The sequence below is a fragment of the Oncorhynchus kisutch genome, unplaced genomic scaffold, assembly GCF_002021735.2.
Source record: "Oncorhynchus kisutch isolate 150728-3 unplaced genomic scaffold, Okis_V2 Okis01b-Okis20b_hom, whole genome shotgun sequence".
Classification (NCBI taxonomy): Eukaryota; Metazoa; Chordata; class Actinopteri; order Salmoniformes; family Salmonidae; genus Oncorhynchus; species Oncorhynchus kisutch.
The window spans coordinates 4082087-4106063 of record NW_022261978.1 but is presented as its reverse complement, the minus strand read 5'-3'; the positions used below and the strand labels follow the sequence as shown (position 1 = coordinate 4106063).

General features: G+C 46.7%; 1 protein-coding gene across 1 annotated transcript in view; it reads right to left on the bottom strand.

Moving 5' to 3' along the window:
- LOC109885561 (polycystin-1) overlaps positions 1 to 20387 on the bottom strand; it is a 105184-nt gene extending 84797 nt beyond the window's left edge. Inside the window, 13 exon segments of the mRNA XM_031811054.1 lie at positions 143 to 373; positions 780 to 1032; positions 1492 to 1736; positions 1934 to 4545; positions 5624 to 5760; positions 6352 to 6527; positions 10167 to 10298; positions 10583 to 10691; positions 11905 to 12165; positions 12332 to 12801; positions 13042 to 13313; positions 19745 to 19898; positions 20246 to 20387. Coding sequence (XP_031666914.1) covers positions 143 to 373; positions 780 to 1032; positions 1492 to 1736; positions 1934 to 4545; positions 5624 to 5760; positions 6352 to 6527; positions 10167 to 10298; positions 10583 to 10691; positions 11905 to 12165; positions 12332 to 12801; positions 13042 to 13269 — 4854 coding nt within the window. The 5' untranslated portion in view covers positions 13270 to 13313; positions 19745 to 19898; positions 20246 to 20387.
- Positions 20388 to 23977: the final 3590 nt, after the last annotated feature.

The window sequence follows — 23977 nt, the reverse complement described above, 5'->3', positions numbered from 1 at the left end:
CCCTGCCCAGAACTTTCCCCCCGAGGTTGCAACAGTAACCAAGGGGTCGGGGCTTAGCGAAGGGTCAATGGTTTGAGATTGTATTATTGACAGTGGATAATCAACACAATACAGAACAACATATTGATGTAAGAAGCGGTACCGAATGGTCGTAGTTGCAGTGCGGGGTGGAGAAGATCTCCCAGAGGTACTGGGCTCCGTAGCGGATGCAAGCCTTCAGGTCCACGCTAGCCTCCACCAGGGTGGGCTGGTAGCGCCAGATGGCTAGCCTAGGAGCCTGGACTACGTGAACCTCTGGCTCCTCACACTCCAACACCCTGATGGTCACCTCCACCCTGGCAACCACCCAGCTCACCAAGTTACTACAGTTCACCTAGTGGTGGGGAGGAGAATTACGGTCAATCTGTGTTTATTAGATTTGTGTTTGTTATAAAATGGGGTTGGGGGTTGGTTTACAGTAATCAAAACTGTTACTGTGTGTAAAATAATGTTTATCATAGTACAAGTACAACCTTATTTAGGTTGCTGCAAATTCCCTAGTGGTGGGAGGAAGAATGACAACTATCTCCGTGTTGGAAAATGGTGTAAGAACATTGGTGTAACAAAGTGTAGCTTTGTGTAATGAAACTGTATTGTCCAGCAGACATAATGTTTATTATAGTTGTACTTATAGAAAGTCCCTAGTAAAGGGACATTGAGTTTGCTGTCATTGATACAAAATCAAGAAACACATGTCAATAAACATGTTGATGATACTAAATAATATAAACCTAGTGTACCTGGACCAGGTATTGACCTGGGAACGCGTACACATGTTCAACAGAGGAGGTGGTGGAGAGCAGGGGCGCGGAGCCGTCCCTAAAGTCCCAGAGGAAGGTAACGGGTGTGGATTGAGGCGTGACGCCCGCCATCAGCATCACCGTCTTGTTGATGAAGGTGTCTCTGGGCCGGGCCTCAACCCGGGCCTCCGTCAGAACGTTCTGCACCTGGATGTGCTTGGTGATGTTCTGGCCGTTGAGCAAGTTGAACGCCCTGGATGCATTAAGAAAGATAGAATTTAGCAGATAGAAAATACTAAAGCAACATGTAACAGAGCAGATTTTCATATTGGTGGCCCCACTGGGAATCGAACCAACAACCTTGGCTGTGCTCAAAATTAAAGTAACTTTCACCAAATTACCAGGATTTCCAAAAAGTTAGAAGATTCCCGAAGATTCCCGAAGAGAATGTAAAAACCTGGGAAATTTTGGCGTTGCAAAGGAAGTTGGTACTTCAACAGAGAGTATTGGTGTTTCTGGCAGAACCCACAACCTTTGTGTTGTGAGCCCCATATTCAGTTGGTACGTCACCTCAACGAGAGGGTGAACGACACGGCCTCATTTACAACAGACTTACAGTACAGACTTTTAGTAGCCTACATTTTGGTCTTGGCAGCCCCAGAGGGAACTGATCCCCCTGCGTCTCTAGCCCCGTACTCAGTTGATACCTTACCTCAGGTAGATGGTGAGTGACCCGGCCTGGTCGGGGATGTAGGTCACCTCCTTCCCGATGTGGGGAAGGGGGAGGTGGTTAAGGTCAAAGGTCCACAGGAAGGTCACCGGGTTTCCTGTCAGGATTTCGGCTACCAAGGTCTTCTTGACGCCCACAGGCATGGCGGCGTCACAGCAGTCCAGGATACTCAGCATGCTCACTGGCTCCATCACCTCCACCTGCAGGTGGCGCCGCTCAGAACTCACCTGGGGAAATGATGAGGTCACGGTAAAACAAGACAAAGAAAAACACAACAAACATCAACTATCATAACATTTGAGTTGTAAAAAAAAAATGTATCAACTACAACGATATTAAAATGCTTAATAAAAATAAATAGTAATACAAAAAGGTCATCTAAACACGATGCGCAGCATTCTCTCCTGGAACTCCTGTATCTCACCTGGTTGTGTGCGGTCAGGTTTACCATGTAGGTGTCGACCCGGCTGAACTGGTGAACGTAGGTCTGGTTGAGGCCAAAAACGGTCGAGTCTCCGCTGATGCTGAGGATGAAGCTCACGTTCGTCCCTGATGCCTTGGCGATGGTAAACTCCACCCTCTCCCCGACCGCCGCGATCCTCTTACTGGCCCTTAGCTCCAACCCCTGAATCTTATCCTGTACCGTCAACTCTCTGGAAAACGCCTCGCCGCTAACGTCGTTGGTAGCGTTTAGCATAACGGTGAACGGCCCTGGTTCCTGGAAAACGTGGGACACCCTCCGTCCCATTTCTGTTCTGCCCAGCAACAGCCAGGTCCAAGATACGTTGGTGCCGGTCCTTAATTCTCCGTGGAGGGAGACATTGACGCCGGTGGCCACAAAGTTCTGCTCTGTGACGTTAGTCGCAGAGAACGTAACTCCTGTTACCACTTCCTGGACGTCAATGAACTTGGACACCGTGTCGGCGCTGACCTCATTTGACACTTCCACAGTAACGACCTTCATTCCTGGAACAGTGAACCGATGAATCACAGAGGGCTCATTCCAGCCTAGAGCGCCCTCATCAGCCGACCACTGGTACTGCAGGTCCGAGCCTTTACTGGCCAACACCGTCAGGTTAGTGGAGGAGTTGACCGCCACAGGGTTGACGCTGGTCTCCAGGTACAGCTCTCCAACCGGATCGAGGAACTGGATGGTTCTGTTCACCGCGAGCGTTCCAAGGAGGTTGGTGGCCCGCAGGAAGACGTCACAGGGACCAGGGGTGGAGAAGTTGACCGGGATGGTCTTCCCGCTGAGGTTGAGCGCAGTGCTGACCGGCGCCAACTCCCTGAGGAGGTTCCAGGTGAAGGACATGTTGGTCCCTTCCCTCAGCGCAGCCTGGAGGTGGAGCACACGGTTCGTAGCGTAGCAGCACCCCCCCTCGCCCCCCATCTCCTCCTCAGGCTGGATCTGCAACCCCTCCAGCTCCCGCAGAACGTAGATGTATACGCTGGCCTGGGCTGAGCCCACGTCGCTCTCTGCCGTGACGATGACGTTGTACGTCCCCACCGACCGGAAGGTGTAATGAGTCTTCCATTCTTGGAGCCTGGGCGTGCAGCCGTCACACAGGTTCCACGAAAACCGCACGCCATCGCCTTCCTCCAGGTGAGCCTTGAAGTTGACTGTGGCGTTTATGGGGACGTTGACCCGATCAGCGTTGACCACCAGGCCGCGGATGGGTGCCAGGACCGCCACGGCAACGCAGGTGTGGTTGCTGCTCACCGGGTTCGCAGCCGTCAGCGTGACATTGAAGACTCCAGAGACGTTGTAGGCGTGTGTCGCGTTCGGGCCGGGGGCGAGGGGCGTTCCGTCGCCAAAATCCCAGGTGTAGAGGCTGGCAGGCGCCAGCGATGAGGTGGTGAAGAGGTACACCTCCCTCAGAGTCAGGTTATTGGATCTAGTCCCGTTATGTTGGATCAGGACCAGTCCTACCGGCCGCTGGATCTGAATCAGGACGCTGTCGTTACTGCAGGAGATGTTGTTGGACACAGTGACCGTCACCAGGTACTGACCAGGGTTTTTATAGGTGAACACCATGTCCTTATGGCCCTGAACAGGTGTAGAGTCCTCAATCACCCCAAAATCCCATAGGTAGGTGTAGTCGAAGTCTGGCCGGGCGCTGGCCCTGAACCGGCTCTCCTCCCCCAGTCTGAAGTTGCACTTCTCTGGGGTCAGGGTCACATTGGACACCGCCGGCTGGACACAAACCCACGCAAAGAAGTTGGCCTTGTTGACGCCGCTGGACAGCAGCAGGGAGAGGTGGTAGTCCCCGCTGCCCCCGTAGGAGTGGCTGATCCTGGGGCTGCCCAGGTGTGTCTGGTTGGGGGTCCCGTCCCCGAAGCTCCACTCATACAGGTGAGAGGAGGCATTCCCCGAAACGAAGGCCTGGAAGTCGACCTGGGTCAGCTCCCGGACACAGCCCGCCGGCTCCAGCCTCACCACCTGCAGCACGAACACCTGGACAGGTACCAGGGTCCAGCGGGCGCTCACCGCATTCCGTGCCGTCACATTCACCGTGTAGTTCCCGTCTTTCACGTAGGTGTGCGGAACCTCGGAACCCGCCGTCGTCACCATGGACACGTCGCCCATGTCGAAGCTCCAGGTGACGTTGTTACCTGCCTGCAGGTGTGCAGAGACCGTCGTCGGGGTGTTGAGCTCGGTCGGGGCGGAGGAGGTCGCCGTTAACCCTTTAATCTCCTCGTACACCAACATCTCAGCGCAGGCCTTCGTCCAGCTGATGGTATTATTCACGGACACACACACATTATGGACGCCACTGTGGCCGACCCCGTAGGTGTGGTTGACGCGACGTTGAGGCCCCTCTCTGGAGGCGGAGCCATCGGCAAAATCCCACGTATAGACGATGCCATAGGCCGAGGGCAAGGCGTGAGCCTCAAAAGCTGCTGGTTGGCCGGCCTGGAGGAGGCGGGGCTCTGTTTCTATGTCGACGTGGGTAAGGACACTGTATACGTGCATGTCGATGCGCTGGGTCCTGTTCTCGTAATGGTTAGACACAGACACCAGGACGGTGTACACTCCTACAGAGACACAGGAAGGGGAGGGGCAAAGAGAAAAGCATGACATTGTCCTCTTTTCCAAAATGTAGCAAGACATTCCCAGTGACACTCCCAGATAGGGTTGATAAATCTCAGTAACACTCCCAGATAGGGTTGATAAATCTCGGTAACATTCCCAGTAACACTCCCAGATAGGGTTGATAAATCTCAGTAACATTCCCAGTGACACTCCCAGATAGGGTTGATAAATCTCAGTAACATTCCCAGTAACACTCCCAGATAGGGTTGATAAATCTCGGTAACATTCCCAGTGACACTCCCAGATAGGGTTGATAAATCTCAGTAACATTCCCAGTAACACTCCCAGGTAGAGTTGATAAATCTCAGTAACATTCCCAGTGACACTCCCAGATAGGGTTGATAAATCTCTGTAACATTCCCAGTAACACTCCCAGGTAGAGTTGATAAATCTCGGTAACATTCCCAGTAACACTCCCAGATAGGGTTGATAAATCTCTGTAACATTCCCAGTGACACTCCCAGATAGGGTTGATAAATCTCGGTAACATTCCCAGTGACACTCCCAGATAGGGTTGATAAATCTCAGTAACATTCCCAGTGACACTCCCAGATAGGGTTGATAAATCTCAGTAACATTCCCAGTGACACTCCCAGGTAGGGCTGATAAATCTCAGTAACATTCCCAGTGACACTCCCAGATAGGGTTGATAAATCTCAGTAACATTCCCAGTGACACTCCCAGATAGGGTTGATAAATCTCGGTAACATTCCCAGTAACACTCCCAGGTAGGGTTGATAAATCTCAGTAACATTCCCAGTGACACTCCCAGATAGGGTTGATCAATCTCAGTAACATTCCCAGTGACACTCCCAGGTAGGGTTGATAAATATTGGTAACATTCCCAAAATTCCCCGGTTTTCCAGAAATGCAGGTTCGAGGATTCTAGATGTTCTGCTTATTCCCTCCTGAATCCGGTAATCTACTAACCGGGATTTCTGTGAAAGCGTCTGTTTTTAAATAATATACTGTAAATATAGCATGAACACTATAAACCAGTATAGAGGTGGATTAACAGACCTGGCTGTTGGTACTTGTACTTGACTTTGTTGGGCAGGAGCACCTGTGTAGGGGAGTCTGGTAGGGGAGGGTACAGGGAGGTGTTGTAGGGAGGTTTAAAGTCATATTCCTGGTAACCTCCGTCTCCAAACGACCACCTGGGGGGGACAGGGCACGATGGTGTCAATACAATCAATCCAGTCAGGGATGACAGACACACGCACACATACACACACACACACACACACACACACACACACACACACACACACACACACACACACACACACACACACACACACACACACACACACACACACACACACACACACTAGTGTCTGAGAAGCAGTGGAGGGTTTGGAGAGAGAGGAGTGGAAACTCAGGATCGCTCACTGAGATGAACAAGAGAGTGAAGAGAGACTGAGGGAAGGAGAGAGAGAAACGGAGGGGAACATTCCTGTCAGCAATCTGCTCTAACCACAAGACTGTAAATCAAAACCCTGTCCCACATAGAAGGCTGCAATTACCACACACAAAGACTGTCTGTGTGTGTGTGTGTGTGTGTGTGTGTGTGTGTGTGTGTGTGTGTGTGTGTGTGTATGGAACGGAGAGACAGAAAGAGAAATGTAGACATGTTTAGGAGACAGTCTAAGCATGAGCTTGGTTTGGTCTGTGTTTATGATATGTTGGGGTGCGTGCTGCGTGTGTGTGTGTGTGTGTGCGCGCGTCTCTCACACACTACAACCTACCGGAAGGTGGCGTCCACGGACACATCCAGGACCACGGAGGTGGTCAGGAACTGGTCCGAGCCCTGCGTGACCACGCCAGGCACGCCGGTGACCGTGAGGTTGACCATGGGGTTCATACGGTCGACCGTCACGTTGAAGTGGTCCGTCAGGTTGCTCACATGGTTCATCGCCGTCACCTGTAGGATAGGAAATTGATTGGTTGATTGATTGATAGCTACTTCGATATTGAGGTTTCTGCATTGTGATGTATTTACACATCAACATTCTACGGCAGCCATCTTCACCCCCCATTAACATTACATGGGGAATATTTAAACAATGCTATGTAACGGAATGTCTACAACATTCTACGGCAGCCATCTTAACTCCCCATTAACATTACATGGGGAATATTTAAACAATGCTGTGTAACGGAATGTCTACAACATTCTACGGCAGCCATCTTAACTCCCCATTAACATTACATGGGGAATATTTAAACAATGCTATGTAACGGAATGTCTACAACATTCTAAAAGTTGGCCCAACTCTCCACATATCTCTCTCTGTTTCTATCTAATCCCAGCGGGTGTCTGTTCCATATGGCTGGTGGACATGGGGATGAGAGCTCCCCCTTATCCGTTGATTAATTGATGGATTGATTGTGTTTATTGTCCTTTCTGAGGGACAGCTTTCACAAGGTCCTATGTAACACACATCAAGATACTAACAGCACTACTGGGGGTTTCTAAAGGTCAAACCGATACTAGTGTGTTGATCACAGTATATCTTCCTGTACTGTCCCAGTCCCCATACAGAGTTCTAACCAGTCTTCCTCTACTGTCCCAGTCCCTATACAGAGTTCTAACCAGTCTTCATCTACTGTACCTATACAGAGTTCTAACCAGTCTTCATCTACTATCCCAGTCCCCATACTGAGTTCTAACCAGTCTTCCTCTACTGTCCCAGTCCCTATACAGAGTTCTAACCAGTCTTCATCTACTGTCCCTATACAGAGTTCTAACCAGTCTTCATCTACTGTCCCAGTCCCTATACAGAGTTCTACCAGTCTTCATCTACTGTCCCTATACAGAGTTCTACCAGTCTTCATCTACTGTCCCTATACAGAGTTCTAACCAGTCTTCATCTACTGTCCCTATACAGAGTTCTAACCAGTCTTCATCTACTATCCCAGTCCCCATACAGAGTTCTAACCAGTCTTCCTCTACTGTCCCTATACAGAGTTCTAACCAGTCTTCATCTACTATCCCAGTCCCTATACAGAGTTCTAACCAGTCTTCATCTACTGTCCCAGTCCCTATACAGAGTTCTACCAGTCTTCATCTACTGTCCCTATACAGAGTTCTAACCAGTATTCATCTACAGTCCCAGTCCCTATACAGAGTTCTAACCAGTCTTCATCTACTATCCCAGTCCCTATACAGAGTTCTAACCAGTCTTCATCTACTGTCCCAGTCCCTATACAGAGTTCTAACCAGTCTTCATCTACTGTCCCTATACAGAGTTCTAACCAGTCTTCCTCTACTGTCCCTATACAGAGTTCTAACCAGTCTTCATCTACTGTCCCAGTCCCTATACAGAGTTCTACCAGTCTTCATCTACTGTCCCTATACAGAGTTCTACCAGTCTTCATCTACTGTCCCTATACAGAGTTCTAACCAGTCTTCATCTACTGTCCCTATACAGAGTTCTAACCAGTCTTCATCTACTGTCCCTATACAGAGTTCTAACCAGTCTTCATCTACAGTCCCAGTCCCTATACAGAGTTCTAACCAGTCTTCATCTACCGACCCAGTCCCTATACAGAGTTCTAACCAGTCTTCCTCTACTGTCCCAGTCCCTATACAGAGTTCTAACCAGTCTTCATCTACTGTCCCTATACAGAGTTCTAACCAGTCTTCATCTACTGTCCCTATACAGAGTTCTAACCAGTCTTCCTCTACTGTCCCAGTCCCTATACAGAGTTCTAACCAGTCTTCCTCTACTGTCCCAGTCCCTATACAGAGTTCTAACCAGTCTTCCTCTACTGTCCCAGTCCCTATACAGAGTTCTAACCAGTCTTCATCTACTGTCCCAGTCCCCATACCGAGATCCAACCAGTCTTCCTCTGATTCAAACCACACGTGACCGCCCTCCTTGACAACGTACCAACCAATTGAGCTCTACAAAAAGGTACCAATTGGATAGTTCCATGGGTGACATTTCAAGTTCTTCATCACTCTGTTATAACTCTGTTATGACTCTGTTGACTCTGTTATAACTATGTTATGACTCTGTTGACTCTGTTATGACTCTGTTATGACTCTGTTGACTCTGTTATGACTCTGTTATGACTCTGTTGACTCTGTTATGACTCTGTTGACTCTGTTATAACTCTGTTATGACTCTGTTGACTCTGTTATGACTCTGTTATGACTCTGTTATGACTCTGTTGACTCTGTTGACTCTGTTATGACTCTGTTATGACTCTGTTATGACTCTGTTGACTCTGTTATGACTCTGTTATGACTCTGTTGACTCTGTTATGACTTTGTTAACTCTGTTATGACTCTGTTGACTCTGTTATGACTTTGTTGACTCTGTTATGACTCTGTTGACTTTGTTATGACTCTGTTGACTCTATTTTGACTCTGTTATGACTCTGTTGACTCTGTTATGACTCTGTTGACTCTGTTATGACTCTGTTATGACTCTGTTGACTCTGTTATGACTTTGTTGACTCTGTTATGACTCTGTTATGACACTGTTGACTCTGTTATGACTCTGTTATGACTCTGTTGACTCTGTTATGACTCTGTTATGACTCTGTTGACTCTGTTATGACTTTGTTGACTCTGTTATGACTCTGTTATGACTCTGTTGCCTCTGTTATGACTCTGTTATGACTCTGTTGACTCTGTTATGACTTTGTTAACTCTGTTATGACTCTGTTGACTCTGTTATGACTATTTTGACTCTGTTATGACTCTGTTATGACTCTGTTGACTCTGTTATGACTCTGTTATGACTCTGTTGACTCTGTTATGACTTTGTTGACTCTGTTATGACTCTGTTATGACTCTGTTGACTCTGTTATGACTCTGTTATGACTCTGTTGACTCTGTTATGACTTTGTTAACTCTGTTATGACTCTGTTGACTCTGTTATGACTATTTTGACTCTGTTATGACTCTGTTGACTCTGTTATGACTTTGTTGACTCTGTTATGACTCTGTTGACTTTGTTATGACTCTGTTGACTCTATTTTGACTCTGTTATGACTCTGTTGACTCTGTTATGACTCTGTTGACTCTATTTTGACTCTGTTATGACTCTGTTGACTCTGTTATGACTCTGTTGACTCTGTTATGACTCTGTTATGACTTTGTTGACTCTGTTATGACTCTGTTATGACTTTGTTGACTCTGTTATGACTCTGTTATGACTTTGTTGACTCTGTTATGACTCTGTTATGACTTTGTTGACTCTGTTATGACTCTGTTATGACTCTGTTATGACTTTGTTGACTCTGTTATGACTCTGTTATGACTCTGTTGATTCTGTTATGACTCTGTTATGACTCTGTTATGACTTTCTTGACTCTGTTATGACTCTGTTATGACTCTGTTGACTCTGTTATGACTCCAAACCAGCATCAACCAAGGCAGGGGCCCATATCAGTGTCATCTATGTTGTATTGTGTGTATATGTGTGTGTGTGTGTGTGTGTGTGTGTGTGTGTGTGTGTGTGTGTGTGTGTGTGTGTGTGTGTGTGTGTGTGTGTGTGTGTGTGTGTGTGTGTGTGTGTGTGTGTGTGTGTGTGTGTGTGTGTCTCACCGATAGTTTGTAGACAGCTGGGTTCTGGTATATGATGTTCAGCACGGTGTTGTAGTAGGTGAAGTAGGGCTTATCATCCACTGTCCATTTAAAGGTTGGGCTGGAACCTCCCTCTACAGCAGCAGTATAGCTCTGGAACACACAGAGAGGAGATCACACACACACACACACACACAGAGGAGATAACACACACACACAGAGGAGATAACACACACACACACAGAGGAGATAACACACACACACACACAGAGAGGAGATAACACACACACACATCCACCCCCCCCCCACCACAACACAACACACACACACACTCCCAACACAAACACACCCAACACACCCCCAACACACACACACACACACTCCCCTAACACAAACACACCCAACACAAACACACCCAACACACACATTGAACTCACCACGACTGATTCCATGAGGACTCTGTGTCTGGGATGAGGCTGGACCACCAGACCTCTCAGAGGTTCCTCCACCCCGACCAACAGGCTGAGACTGGCCTCCGTCACCTCGCTGTGGACACACACACACACGTGATGAGCAAAATTGAGACTTGAAGACTTGTGTTAGCTTCCCTAACAGACTAATATACTGGCTATACAATCACACTGTATGTAGATATACTGTATGTAGATATACTGTATGTGATATACTGTATATAGATATACTGTATGTAGATATACTACATGTGATATACTGTATGTAGATATACTACATGTGATATACTGTATATAGATATACTGTATGTGATATACTGTATGTAGATATACTGTATGTGATATACTGCATGTGATATACTGTATGTAGATATACTGTATGTAGATATACTGTATGTAGATATACTGCATGTGATATACTGTATGTAGATATACTGTATGTGATATACTGCATGTGATATACTGTATGTAGATATACTGTATGTGATATACTGTATGTAGATATACTGTATGTGATATACTGTATGTAGATATACTGTATGTGATATACTGCATGTGATATACTGTATGTGATATACTGTATGTGATATACTGTATGTAGATATACTGCAAGTGATATACTGTATGTAGATATACTGCATGTGATATACTGTATGTAGATATACTGTATGTGATATACTGTATGTGATATACTGTATGTGATATACTGTATGTGATATACTGTATGTAGATATACTGTATGTGATATACTGCATGTGATATACTGTATGTGATATACTGTATGTGATATACTGTATGTATATATACTGCATGTGATATACTGTATGTAGATATACTGTATGTGATATACTGTATGTGATATACTGTATGTGATATACTGTATGTAGATATACTGTATGTGATATACTGTATGTGATATACTGTATGTAGATATACTGTATGTGATATACTGTATGTAGATATACTACATGTGATATACTGTATATAGATATACTGTATGTGATATACTGTATGTGATATACTGTATGTAGATATACTGTATGTAGATACACTCCTAGAGAAAAGGGTTCCAGAAGGGTTCGATGCTGTCCCCATAGCAGAACCCTTTTTGGTTCCAGGTAGAACCCTTTTTGTTTCCAGGGTAGAACCCTTTTGGGTTCCATGTAGAACCCTTTGTGGAACATGGACCCAAAGGGTTCTCCTATTGGGACAGCCGAAGATCCCTTTCATGTTCTAGAACGCACCCTTGTTTCAGTGTAGGGACGTATAGAATCATAGAGATATCTGACCTGTGTGCTGACAGATTCACCACCACCGGCCCCCTCTCCTCCCCGAGCCCCAGATCTATCACCGCAAACAGACTGTGGCTCTGGTTCCCCCCGCCTCTCCCTGGTTCTCCTGCCCTGCCTGCCCCTCTACACTCCCCCACAGTGGGCAGGAAGTCAGGGGGGCAGTGGTCCTGGAAGAGGACACTCTGGTTGCTTCCCTGCCAGTGGGCTTTGGCTCCGTACTGAGAGTGGACCCGGAGCAGAACCACCGTCTGGTTGGGCCTGGATCACAATCACAATCATTTGTATTTGCCAAGTGCATTATTTCACATGTACCAGGAATTTGACCAGGTGAAAGGGTACTGATAATATCTTACAATAAACAGAATATCCAATCCAACACAACACAACGCAATACAACACAACACAACACAACGCAACACATTACCTGAAGTAGTAGGTTCCGTTCTGAGAGGGGGGGTGGAGGACGGTGAGGCCCAGGGGAGGGACCACGCGGATGGGACATGACGCCATGACGGGGAAGGCAGGGTCGTCGGAGGTCACCTCCAGGCTATAGAGCCCCGGCTGGGGGAGGCCGGAGGAGAGCTGGGACCCCTGTAGCTGGGTCTCACTATGCCCAACGTAGAGCACCCTGATCGGGCAGACCACGTCCGCAGCCCAGACTCCTCCTCGAACATCCTCCAGGGTTATTTCAACGCTCTGGTCCAGGTCCACGGAACCTTCTGATTGGTTGGAGTTGGCCCACAGCCAGTCAGATTGGTTGAGGGCCAGGATTGGCTGTCGCCACGGCGACTGGGGTGAAGGGTCACAGCGGAGCAGGGAGGCGGGGCCAGCGTCGTGCTGCAGGCCGATGATGTCGCCGGGGGAGACCAGCAGGTCCTCGACACGGTCCCTCACCTGAGGGGGAAGGAGAGGAGGAGAGTTTGTTTTAAATGTACTAGTTGTCTTTGTTGTGTGTAGTTGTGTGTATCACTGTAGGTGTTTTGTTCTTTCATCATTGTGTGTGTGTGTGTGTGTGTGTGTGTGTGTGTGTGTGTGTGTGTGTGTGTGTGTGTGTGTGTGTGTGTGTGTGTGTGTGTGTGTGTGTGTGTGTGTGTGTGTGCGTGTGTGTGCGTGTGTGTCTGCCCATCCACTCACCAGTATGTGTGTAACAGGTCCAGCAGGCAGTGTAACCACCACCTCATCCACCAGGCTGTAGCTGGGACGCAGCGCCCCGGGTGGCAGAGTGTCTGCCTGGGTACAGTTGGCACAGGATCCAGGGTGGCAGGGGCTGGCTAGGGGCAGGCAGCGGCCCAGGAAGGGGCACCACTGCTGGGGAGGAGGGCAGGACGTTGATGGTAAAGGGGTGGAGGTGCTGGGATCCATGGAGACACAAAGAGCCACAGGATGACATAGGAGACCACCGCATCCTGGAGGGAGGAGAGTCGGGGTCGTCATGACAGAAACATCATCATGACAGAAACATCATCATGACAGAAACATCATCATGACGGAAACATCATCATGACAGAAACATCATCATGACAGAAACATCATGACAGAAACATCATCATGACAGAAACATCATCATGACAGAAACATCACCATGACAGAAACATCATAATGACAGAAACATCATCATGACAGAAACATCATGACAGAAACATCATCATGACAGAAACATCACCATGACAGAAACATCATAATGACAGAAACATCATGACAGAAACATCATCATGACAGAAACATCATCATGACAGAAACATCATCATGACAGAAACATCATGACAGAAACATCATCATGACAGAAACATCATCATGACAGAAACATCATGACAGAAACATCATGACAGAAACATCATCATGACAGAAACATCACCATGACAGAAACATCATCATGACAGAAACATCATCATGACAGAAACATCATCATGACAGAAACACCATCATGACAGAAACATCATCATGACAGAAACATCATGACAGAAACATCATCATCATCATGACAGAAACATCATCATGACAGAAACATCATCATGACAGAAACATCATGACAGAAACATCATCATGACAGAAACATCATGACAGAAACATCATCATGACAGAAACATCATCATGACATAAACATCATGACAGAAACATCATCATGACAGAAACATCATCATGACAGAAACATCATGACAGAAACATCATGACAGAAACATCATCACGACAGAAACGACACCATGACAGAAACATCATCATGACAGAAACATCATCATGACAGAAACATCATCATGACAGAAACACCATCATGACAGAAACATCATGACAGAAACATCATCATGACAGAAACATCACCATGACAGAAACATCATCATGACAGAAACATCATCATGACAGAAACATCATCATGACAGAAACATCATCATGACAGAAACACCATCATGACAGAAACATCATCATGACAGAAACATCATGACAGAAACATCATCATCATCATGACAGAAACATCATCATGACAGAAACATCATCATGACAGAAACATCATCATGACAAAAACATCATGACAGAAACATCATCATGACAGAAACATCATCATGACAGAAACATCATGACAGAAACATCATCATGACAGAAACAACACCATGACAGAAACATCATCATGACAGAAACATCATCATGACAGAAACATCATCATGACAGAAACACCATCATGACAGAAACATCATCATGACAGAAACATCATGACAGAAACATCATCATCATCATGACAGAAACATCATCATGACAGAAACATCATCATGACAGAAACATCATCATGACAGAAACATCATGACAGAAACATCATCATGACAGAAACATCATGAGAAACATCATCATGACAGAAACATCATCATGACAGAAACATCATCATGACAGAAACATCATGACAGAAACATCATCATGACAGAAACATCATCATGACAGAAACATCACCATGACAGAAACATCATCATGACAGAAACATCATCATGACAGAAACATCATCATGACAGAAACACCATCATGACAGAAACATCATCATGACAGAAACATCATGACAGAAACATCATCATGACAGAAACATCATCATGACAGAAACATCCAGTGCTTAATTTGAGCCAGAACAGGATCCGGCACCTCTACGTTTTGGACTGTTTAATCTGAATTGCCTCTTCGTTAAATATCCTGTTAAAAAGTTAATCTGAATTGCCTCTTCGTTAAATATCCTGTTAAAAAGTTAATCTGAATTGCCTCTTCGTTAATTATCTGTTAAAAAGTTAATCTGAATTGCCTCTTCGTTAAATATCCTGTTAAAAAGTTAATCTGAATTGCCTCTTCGTTAAATATCCTGTTAAAAAGTTAATCTGAATTGCCTCTTCGTTAAATATCCTGTTAAAAAGAACATCTGAATTGCCTCTTTGTTAATTATCTGTTAAAAAGTTCATCTGAATTGCCTCTTCGTTAATTATCTGTTAAAAAGTTAATCTGAATTGCCTCTTCGTTAATTATCCTGCCCTGCAACATCTCACCCTGTTTGAGACCAACACGTGGCCATGGCTGTGTGAGTAGCAAGCCTGAATCTCTCACAGAACTAGAATGAGATTCACTTTCTGTGTTCTCTCTCCCTCTCTGTTCTGATAGACATGAGCCTGCAACTCCCGTCTGTCCAGCATTGCATTTCATCATTTATTTAGTTACAGAATCAAGGCTGTCTGTTCAGAAAGAAATTAAATGATTCAGTTTGTCCTACTACACCATGAGAAGGTCTATCATTTAGCCACAGAGGATCAATAGTTTCTTTTGAAAAACTGCCTGGCTGTGGATTGTGTGTAGCCCAATAACAAGGCCTACAGTCAGGGATGTACATCTGTCAGTGAACGACAGCATGCAGACAAAACAGGCCTTTCACAATATTTCAAATGAAGGGAAACACAGGTTGGAAAGCAAATGTCTCCTGCAGAAAACAGAAGACTCTAATCTGTCTGCTGCAGGCTGGAAAAATATTTGATCAACTTCTAAATATTGTTTTACATAGTAAAGAGAGAGAGAGGCTTTTGGCACAAACACATCGGACGTCACTGGTGAGTGATCTGAGCATCATTAGGTGAGTGATCTGAGCATCATTAGGTGAGTGATCTGAGCATCATTAGGTGAGTGATCTGAGCATCATTAGGTGAGTGATCTGAGCATCATTAGGTGAGTGATCTGAGCATCATTAGGTGAGTGATCTGAGCATCATTAGGTGAGTGATCTGAGCATCGTAAGGTGAGTGATCTGAGCATCATTAGGTGAGTGATCTGAGCATCGTTAGGTGAGTGATCTGAGCATCATTAGGTGAGTGGTCTGAGCATCATTAGGTGAGTGATCTGAGCATCATTAGGGGAGTGATCTGAGCATCATTAGGGGAGTGATCTGAGCATCATTAGGTGAGTGATCTGAGCATCATTAGGTGAGTGATCTGCTCATCATTAGGTGAGTGATCTGAGCATCATTAGGTGAGTGATCTGAGCATCATTAGGTGAGTGATCTGAGCATCATAAGGTGAGTGATCTGAGCATCATTAGGTGAGTGATCTGAGCATCGTTAGGTGAGTGATCTGAGCATCATTAGGTGAGTGGTCTGAGCATCATTAGGTGAGTGATCTGAGCATCATTAGGGGAGTGATCTGAGCATCATTAGGGGAGTGATCTGAGCATCATTAGGTGAGTGATCTGAGCATCATTAGGTGAGTGATCTGAGCATCATTAGGTGAGTGACCTGAGCATCATTAGGTGAGTGATCTGAGCATCATTAGGTGAGTGATCTGAACATCATTAGGTTGAGTGATCTGAGCATCATTAGGTGAGTGATCTGAACATCATTAGGATGAGTGATCTGAGCATCATTAGGTGAGTGATCTGAGCATCATTAGGTGAGTGATCTGAGCATCATTAGGTGAGTGATCTGAGCATCATTAGGTGAGTGATCTGAGCATCATTAGGTGAGTGATCTGAGCATCATTAGGTGAGTGATCTGAACATCATTAGGTAAGTGATCTGAGCATCATTAGGTGAGTGATCTGAGCATCATTAGGTGAGTGATCTGAGCATCATTAGGTGAGTGATCTGAGCATCATTAGGTGAGTGATCTGAGCATCATTAGGTGAGTGATCTGAGCATCATTAGGTGAGTGATCTGAGCATCATTAGGTGAGTGATCTGAACATCATTAGGTAAGTGATCTGAGCATCATTAGGTGAGTGATCTGAGCATCATTAGGTGAGTGATCTTAGCATCATTAGGGGAGTGATTTGATCATCATTAGGTGAGTGATCTGAGCATCATTAGGTGAGTGATCTGAGCATCATTAGGTGAGTGATCTTAGCATCATTAGGGGAGTGATTTGATCATCATTAGGTGAGTGATCGGAGCATCATCAGGTGAGTGATCTGAGCATCATTAGGTGAGTGATCTGAGCATCATCATGTGAGTGATCTGAGCATCATTAGGTGAGTCAGTGAAACTGGAAAGCATTTTTAGGACTATGATTTCCTCCACACATCAAGACCTGGACTATTGATGGGTTCAAGACAAGGTCGATTTTTATTGATCTCAGATTCTCAGTTTGTCAGTTTCAAAGTAGCCTGTCATTTCAATTATTTGTGAGTTATTGAAAAAGATTCTGCCAGTCTCCAGTCATCTACAGAACTGCATGAAATGTATTGATAAAAGGCTTTCCCCGGACCCTCGACTACTCAACATGTTCCCAGTGTGGGCAACCTGTGTAAGTGCCTCTACTCTACTGCTCTACACCACTACGCAAATGTGATGATATGCATGCATGGATTTATTATAAAAGGTGTTGTTTTTTCTCAGACATTCTGGTATCTCAGAACTCCCCAGAACCCCCCCCCCCCCCCCTCACTTTTGGTTCCGGAAACTCCCAATTTATAAATGAAGCACTGGAGACATCCTAATCTGTCATTTCAGCCTTTGTTTTACAACTCAAGCAGTTCAGATTATTGAGCTTTCTGTCTTGACGGATGAAAAACATCAAAACTAAAAGCTAAACTTTCCACTGACAGGAAGCCAAAAGGCAGAGGAAGAGATGGAGGGAAGGAGAGAGGATGGGAGAGAAAGAGGGGAGCTGGCAGAGAGAAAGAAAGAGAGAGCTGGCAGAGGGAGAGAAAGAGAGCTGGCAGAGAGAAAGAAAGAGAGAGCTGGCAGAGGGAGAGAAAGAGGGAGAGAAAGAGAGAGCTGGCAGAGGGAGAGAAAGAGAGAGCTGGCAGAGGGAAAGAAAGAGAGAGCTGGCAGAGGGAGAGAAAGAGGGAGCTGGCAGAGAGAAAGAAAGAGAGAGCTGGCAGGAGGGAGAGAAAGAGGGGAGAGAAGAGAGAGCTGGCAGAGGGAGAGAGAGGAGCTGGCAGAGAGAAAGAGAGAGCTGTGTGTGTTGTGTGTGTGTTGTGTGTGTGTGTGTGTGGTGTGTGGTGTGTGTGTGTGTGTGTGTGTGTGTGTGGTGTGTGTGTGTGTGTGTGTGGTGTGTGTGTGTGTGTGTGTGTGTGTGTGTGTGTGTGTTGTGTGTGTGGTGTGTTGTCCGTGTTATTGTATTACTATGTGTCCTCACCAAGGCAGCAGCAGGGTTAGTCCAGGGTGCTGGCCACAGTGAAGGGTCTGTAGATCTGTAGGACAAGCTGAGTGTGTGAGGACAGCTCCTGACAGATGACTCTACGATGACACACGACCTGCCTGAACAAACCCAACGCTGGAACAACAGGAGCTGATGAGGAGAGACAGAGAGAGAGAGGGGAGGAGAGAGGAAGAGAGAGAGAGAGAGAGAAGGGGAGAGGAGAGAGAGAGAGAGAGAGAGAGGAAGAGAGAAGGGGGACGGAGAGAGGGAGGAGAGAAGAGAGACAGAGGACAGGAGAGAGAAGGAGAGAGAGAGAGAGAGAGAGAGAGGAGAGGGAGAGGGAGAGGGGAAGAGAGAGAGAGGGGAAGGAAAGGAAAGAGAGGGGAGGGGTGAGAGGGGGTGGAGAGGGAGAGAAACATATTTAGAGTGACTGTATGAGTGTGTAGACAGAGTGTGAAAGTGTGTGTGTAGTGACATTGTGAGTCTCTCCTCACCTCTATGCTCCTGGCTGGTGGTTCAGGGGAGGAGAGCGGTGTGGGGGCGGGGCTACAGAGAGGTCTGTGGGTGGGGAAAACAGCCAAGCCCCCAGGTACACCCCCGCATCAGAACACCGCACTGGAGAGAGAGAGGGTTGGGGGAGAGAGNACAACTCAAGCAGTTCAGATTATTGAGCTTTCTGTCTTGACGGATGAAAAACATCAAAACTAAAAGCTAAACTTTCCACTGACAGGAAGCCAAAAGGCAGAGGAAGAGATGGAGGGAAGGAGAGAGGATGGGAGAGAAAGAGGGAGCTGGCAGAGAGAAAGAAAGAGAGAGCTGGCAGAGGGAGAGAAAGAGAGCTGGCAGAGAGAAAGAAAGAGAGAGCTGGCAGAGGGAGAGAAAGAGGGAGAGAAAGAGGAGCTGGCAGAGGAGAGAAAGAGAGAGCTGGCAGAGGGAAAGAAAGAGAGAGCTGCAGAGGGAGAGAAAGAGGAGCTGGCAGAGAGAAGAAAGAGAGAGCTGGCAGAGGGAGAGAAAGAGGGAGAGAAAGAGAGAGCTGGCAGAGGGAGAGAAAGAGAGAGCTGGCAGAGAGAAAGAGAGAGCTGTGTGTGTGTGTGTGTGTGTGTGTGTGTGTGTGTGTGTGTGTGTGTGTGTGTGTGTGTGTGTGTGTGTGTGTGTGTGTGTGTGTGTGTGTGTGTGTGTGTGTGTGTGTGTGTGTGTGTGTGTGTGTGTGTGTGTGTGTGTCCGTGTTATTGGTCTGTCTACCTATGTGTCCTCACCAGGCAGCAGCAGGGTTAGTCCAGGGTGCTGGCCACAGTGAGGTCTGTAGATCTGTAGGACAAGCTGAGTGTGTGAGGACAGCTCCTGACAGATGAACTCTACAGATGACACACGACCTGCCTGAACAAACCCCAACGCTGGGAACAACAGGAGCTGATGAGGAGAGACAGAGAGAGAGAGGGGAGGAGAGAGGAAGAGAGAGAGAGAGAGAGAAGGGGAGAGAGAGAGAGAGAGAGAGAGAGGAAGAGAGAAGGGGAGGAGAGAGGGAGAGAGAGAGAGAGACAGAGGACAGGAGAGAGAAGGAGAGAGAGAGAGAGAGAGAGAGAGAGAGAGAGGGAGAGGGAGAGGGAGAGGGAGAGAGAGAGAGAGGGGAAGGAAAGAAAGAGAGGGGAGGGTGAGAGGGGGTGGAGGAGGAGAGAAACATATTTTAGAGTGACTGTATGAGTGTGTAGACAGAGTGTGAAAGTGTGTGTGTAGTGACATTGTGAGTCTCTCCTCACCTCTATGCTCCTGGCTGGTGGTTCAGGGGAGGAGAGCGGTGTGGGGGCGGGGCTACAGAGAGGTCTGTGGGTGGGGAAAAAACCGCCAAGCCCACCAGGTACACCCCCGCATCAGGAACACGCACGTGGAGAGAGAGAGGGTTGGGGGAGAGAGAGGAGGGGGGGGGGGGGGGGGGGGGGGGAAGAGAGTAAGAGAGAGAGAGGGGGGGGGAGAGAGAGAGAGAGAGCGAGTGAGAGAGAGAGAGAGAGAGAGAGAGAGAGAGGAGGGAGAGAGAGAGAGAGGGAGAGAGAGAGAGAGACATCACTTATATTCCCCTCAGATCTTCAGAGAGGAAGACCGGAACAGGGAACAGTATTTAAGACAGGAACAGGGAACAGTATTTAAGACAGGAACAGGGAACAGTATTTAAGACAGGAACAGGGAACAGTATTTAAGACAGGAACAGGGAACAGTATTTACTGAAGATTAATACTCTTTGAACAAGGAATTCCTCTACAGCATCAAACTTCAATTGAAAATGATAAAAATATGTTCATATTCCCCATCGTAATGACCTACGATAACATAGTCAACCTGAAGAAGGAGAGGAGAGAAGATAGGAGAAGAGGAGACGAGAAGAGAGGGGAGAAGGGAGGAGAGGAGGGGGGGAGGAGAAGAGAGGGGAGGGGGGAGGAGAAGAGAGGGGAGGGGGGAGGGGGGAGGAGAGGAGAGGGGATGGGGGAGGAGAAGAGAGGGGAGGTGGGAGGAGAGGAGAGGGGATGGGGGAGGAGAAGAGAGGGGAGGGGGGAGGAGAGGAGAGGGGATGGGGAGGAGAAGAGAGGGGATGGGGAGGAGAGGAGAGGGGATGGGGGAGGAGAGGAGAGGGGAGGGGGGAGGAGAAGAGAGGGGAGGGGAAGAGAGGGGAGGGGGGAGGAGAGGAGAGGGGAGGGGAGGGGGGAGGAGAAGAGAGGGAGAGCCCTGAAGACGATGAGATGTAACAATAGATGTCTCTGTTGACTGAACTTAAACACACACCCCTACTATCCTAGTAGTACTACTGGAGAAAACAGTATCCTAGTAGTACTACAGGAGAAAACACTATCCTAGTAGTACTACTGGAGAAAACACTATCCTAGTAGTACTACTGGAGAAAACACTATCCTAGTAGTACTACTGGAGAAAACACTATCCTAGTAGTACTACTGGAGAAAACACTATCCTAGTAGTACTACTGGAGAAAACACTATCCTAGTAGTACTACTGGAGAAAACACTATCCTAGTAGTACTACTGGAGAAAACACTATCCTAGTAATACTACTGGAGAAAACACTATCCTAGTAGTACTACTGGAGAAAACACTATCCTAGTAGTACTACTGGAGAAAACACTATCCTAGTAGTACTACTGGAGAAAAACACTATCCTAGTAGTACTACTGGAGAAAACACTATCCTAGTAGTACTACTGGAGAAAACACTATCCTAGTAGTACTACTGGAGAAAACACTATCCTAGTAGTACTACTGGAGAAAACACTATCCTAGTAGTACTACTGGAGAAAACACTATCCTAGTAGTACTACTGGAGAAAACACTATCCTAGTAGTACTACTGGAGAAAACACTATCCTAGTAGTACTACTAGAGAAAACACTATCCTAGTAGTACTACTGGAGAAAACACTACCCTAGTAGTACTACTGGAGAAAACACTATCGTAGTAGTACTACTAGAGAAAACACTATCCTAGTAGTACTACTGGAGAAAACACTATCCTAGTAGTACTACTGGAGAAAACACTATCCTAGTAGTACTACTGGAGAAAACACTATCCTAGTAGTACTACTGGAGAAAACACTATCCTAGTAGTACTACTGGAGAAAACACTATCCTAGTAGTACTACTGTAGAAAACACTATAACAGATAAGGTAACAGAGAGGGTAACAGAGAGGGTATGTAAACAGAGAGGGTAACAGAGAGGGTATGTAAACAGAGAGGGTAACAGAGAGGGTATGTAAACAGAGAGGGTAACAGAGAGGGTATGTAAACAGAGAGGGTAACAGAGAGGGTATGTAAACAGAGAGGGTAACAGAGAGGGTATGCAACAGATATGGTAACAGAGAGGGTAACAGAGAGAGTATGTAAAAGATAGGGTAACAGAGAGGGTATGTAACAGATAGGGTAACAGACAAGGTAACAGATAGAGTATGTAAAAGATAGGGTAACAGAGAGGGTAACAGAGAGGGTATGTAACAGAGAGAGTATGTAAACAGAGAGGGTAACAGAGAGGGTATGTAAACAGAGAGGGTAACCGAGAGGATAACAGAGAGGGTAACAGAGAGGGTATGTAACAGAGAGGGTAACAGAGAGGATAACAGAGAGGGTAACAGAGAGGGTAACAGAGAGGGTAACAGAGAGGGTAACAGAAGGGTAACAGTGTGAGAGATAGTCGCGGTGGGGGGGGCTGCAGTGCCTGTAAAGGAGAGTCAACAGATACACATCTGGCAGAGGGGTCCACGCTAAGCGTTCGTGGTGGTGTTGTGTGTGTTGGTCTAGTCTCCTACCTTGGGGGCTGTTAAAACTGCGGCAAGACTTAGGCCCGTTAGTGCTGCAGGGGTGTGACTGGGCAGAGCTGTGTGGTCTAGAGACACACACAATTTCCCCCGAACCAAGCGTAGCACCGGTCTCTCCCTCCGCCCTCGCCCTCCAGCGCCTCCGATCCGTTCCACCCAGCGCAGCGAGCCTGGAGAGTCCACGTCACTGAGACCCAACCAAACACTACGCTCCCTGTAGGGGGTAGAGAACACCACACCTCACACACACACACACACACACACACATTATAGAGACCACACACACACACAGTATAGAGACCACACACACACACACATTATAGAGAACACACACCTCACCACACACACACACATTATAGAGACCAACACACATCTCACACACACACACACACATTATAGAGACCACACCACCTTACACCACACACACATTATAGAGACCACACACACCTCACACACACACACATTATAGAGACCACACACACACAATCACACACACATTATAGAGACCACACACACCTTACACACACACATTATAGAGACCACACACACCTTACACACACACACACATTATAGAGACCACACACACCTTACACACACCCACACACATTATAGAGACCACACACACCTTACACACACCCACACACATTATAGAAAACACACACACCTTACACACACACATGCTGTAGACCTTACGGTGACCAGAGTGTGTGTGTGTCTGATATATGTATGTGTGTGTGTGTGTGTGTGTGTATGTGTGTGTGTGTGTGTGTGTGTGTATGTGTGTGTGTGTGTGTGTGTGTGTGATATATGTATGTGTGCGTGTGTGTGTGTGTGTGTGTGTGTGTATGTGTGTGTGTGTGTGTGTGTGTATGTGTGTGTGTGTGTGTGTGTGTGTGTGTGTGTGTGTGTGTGTGTATGTGTGTGTATATGTGTGTGTGTGTGTGTGTATGTGTGTGTATGTGTGTGTGTGTGTGTGTGTGTAAGTTGTGGTGTGTACGTGTGTGTGTGTGTACATATGTGTGTGTGTACGTGTGTGTGTACATATGTGTGTGTGTGTGTGTGTGTGTGTGTGTGTGTGTGTGTGTGTGTGTGTGTGTGTGTACATGTGTGTGTGTACATATGTGTGTGTGTGTGTGTGTGTGAGTGTGTGTGCGTGTGCGTGTGTGTGCGTGCGTGTGTGTG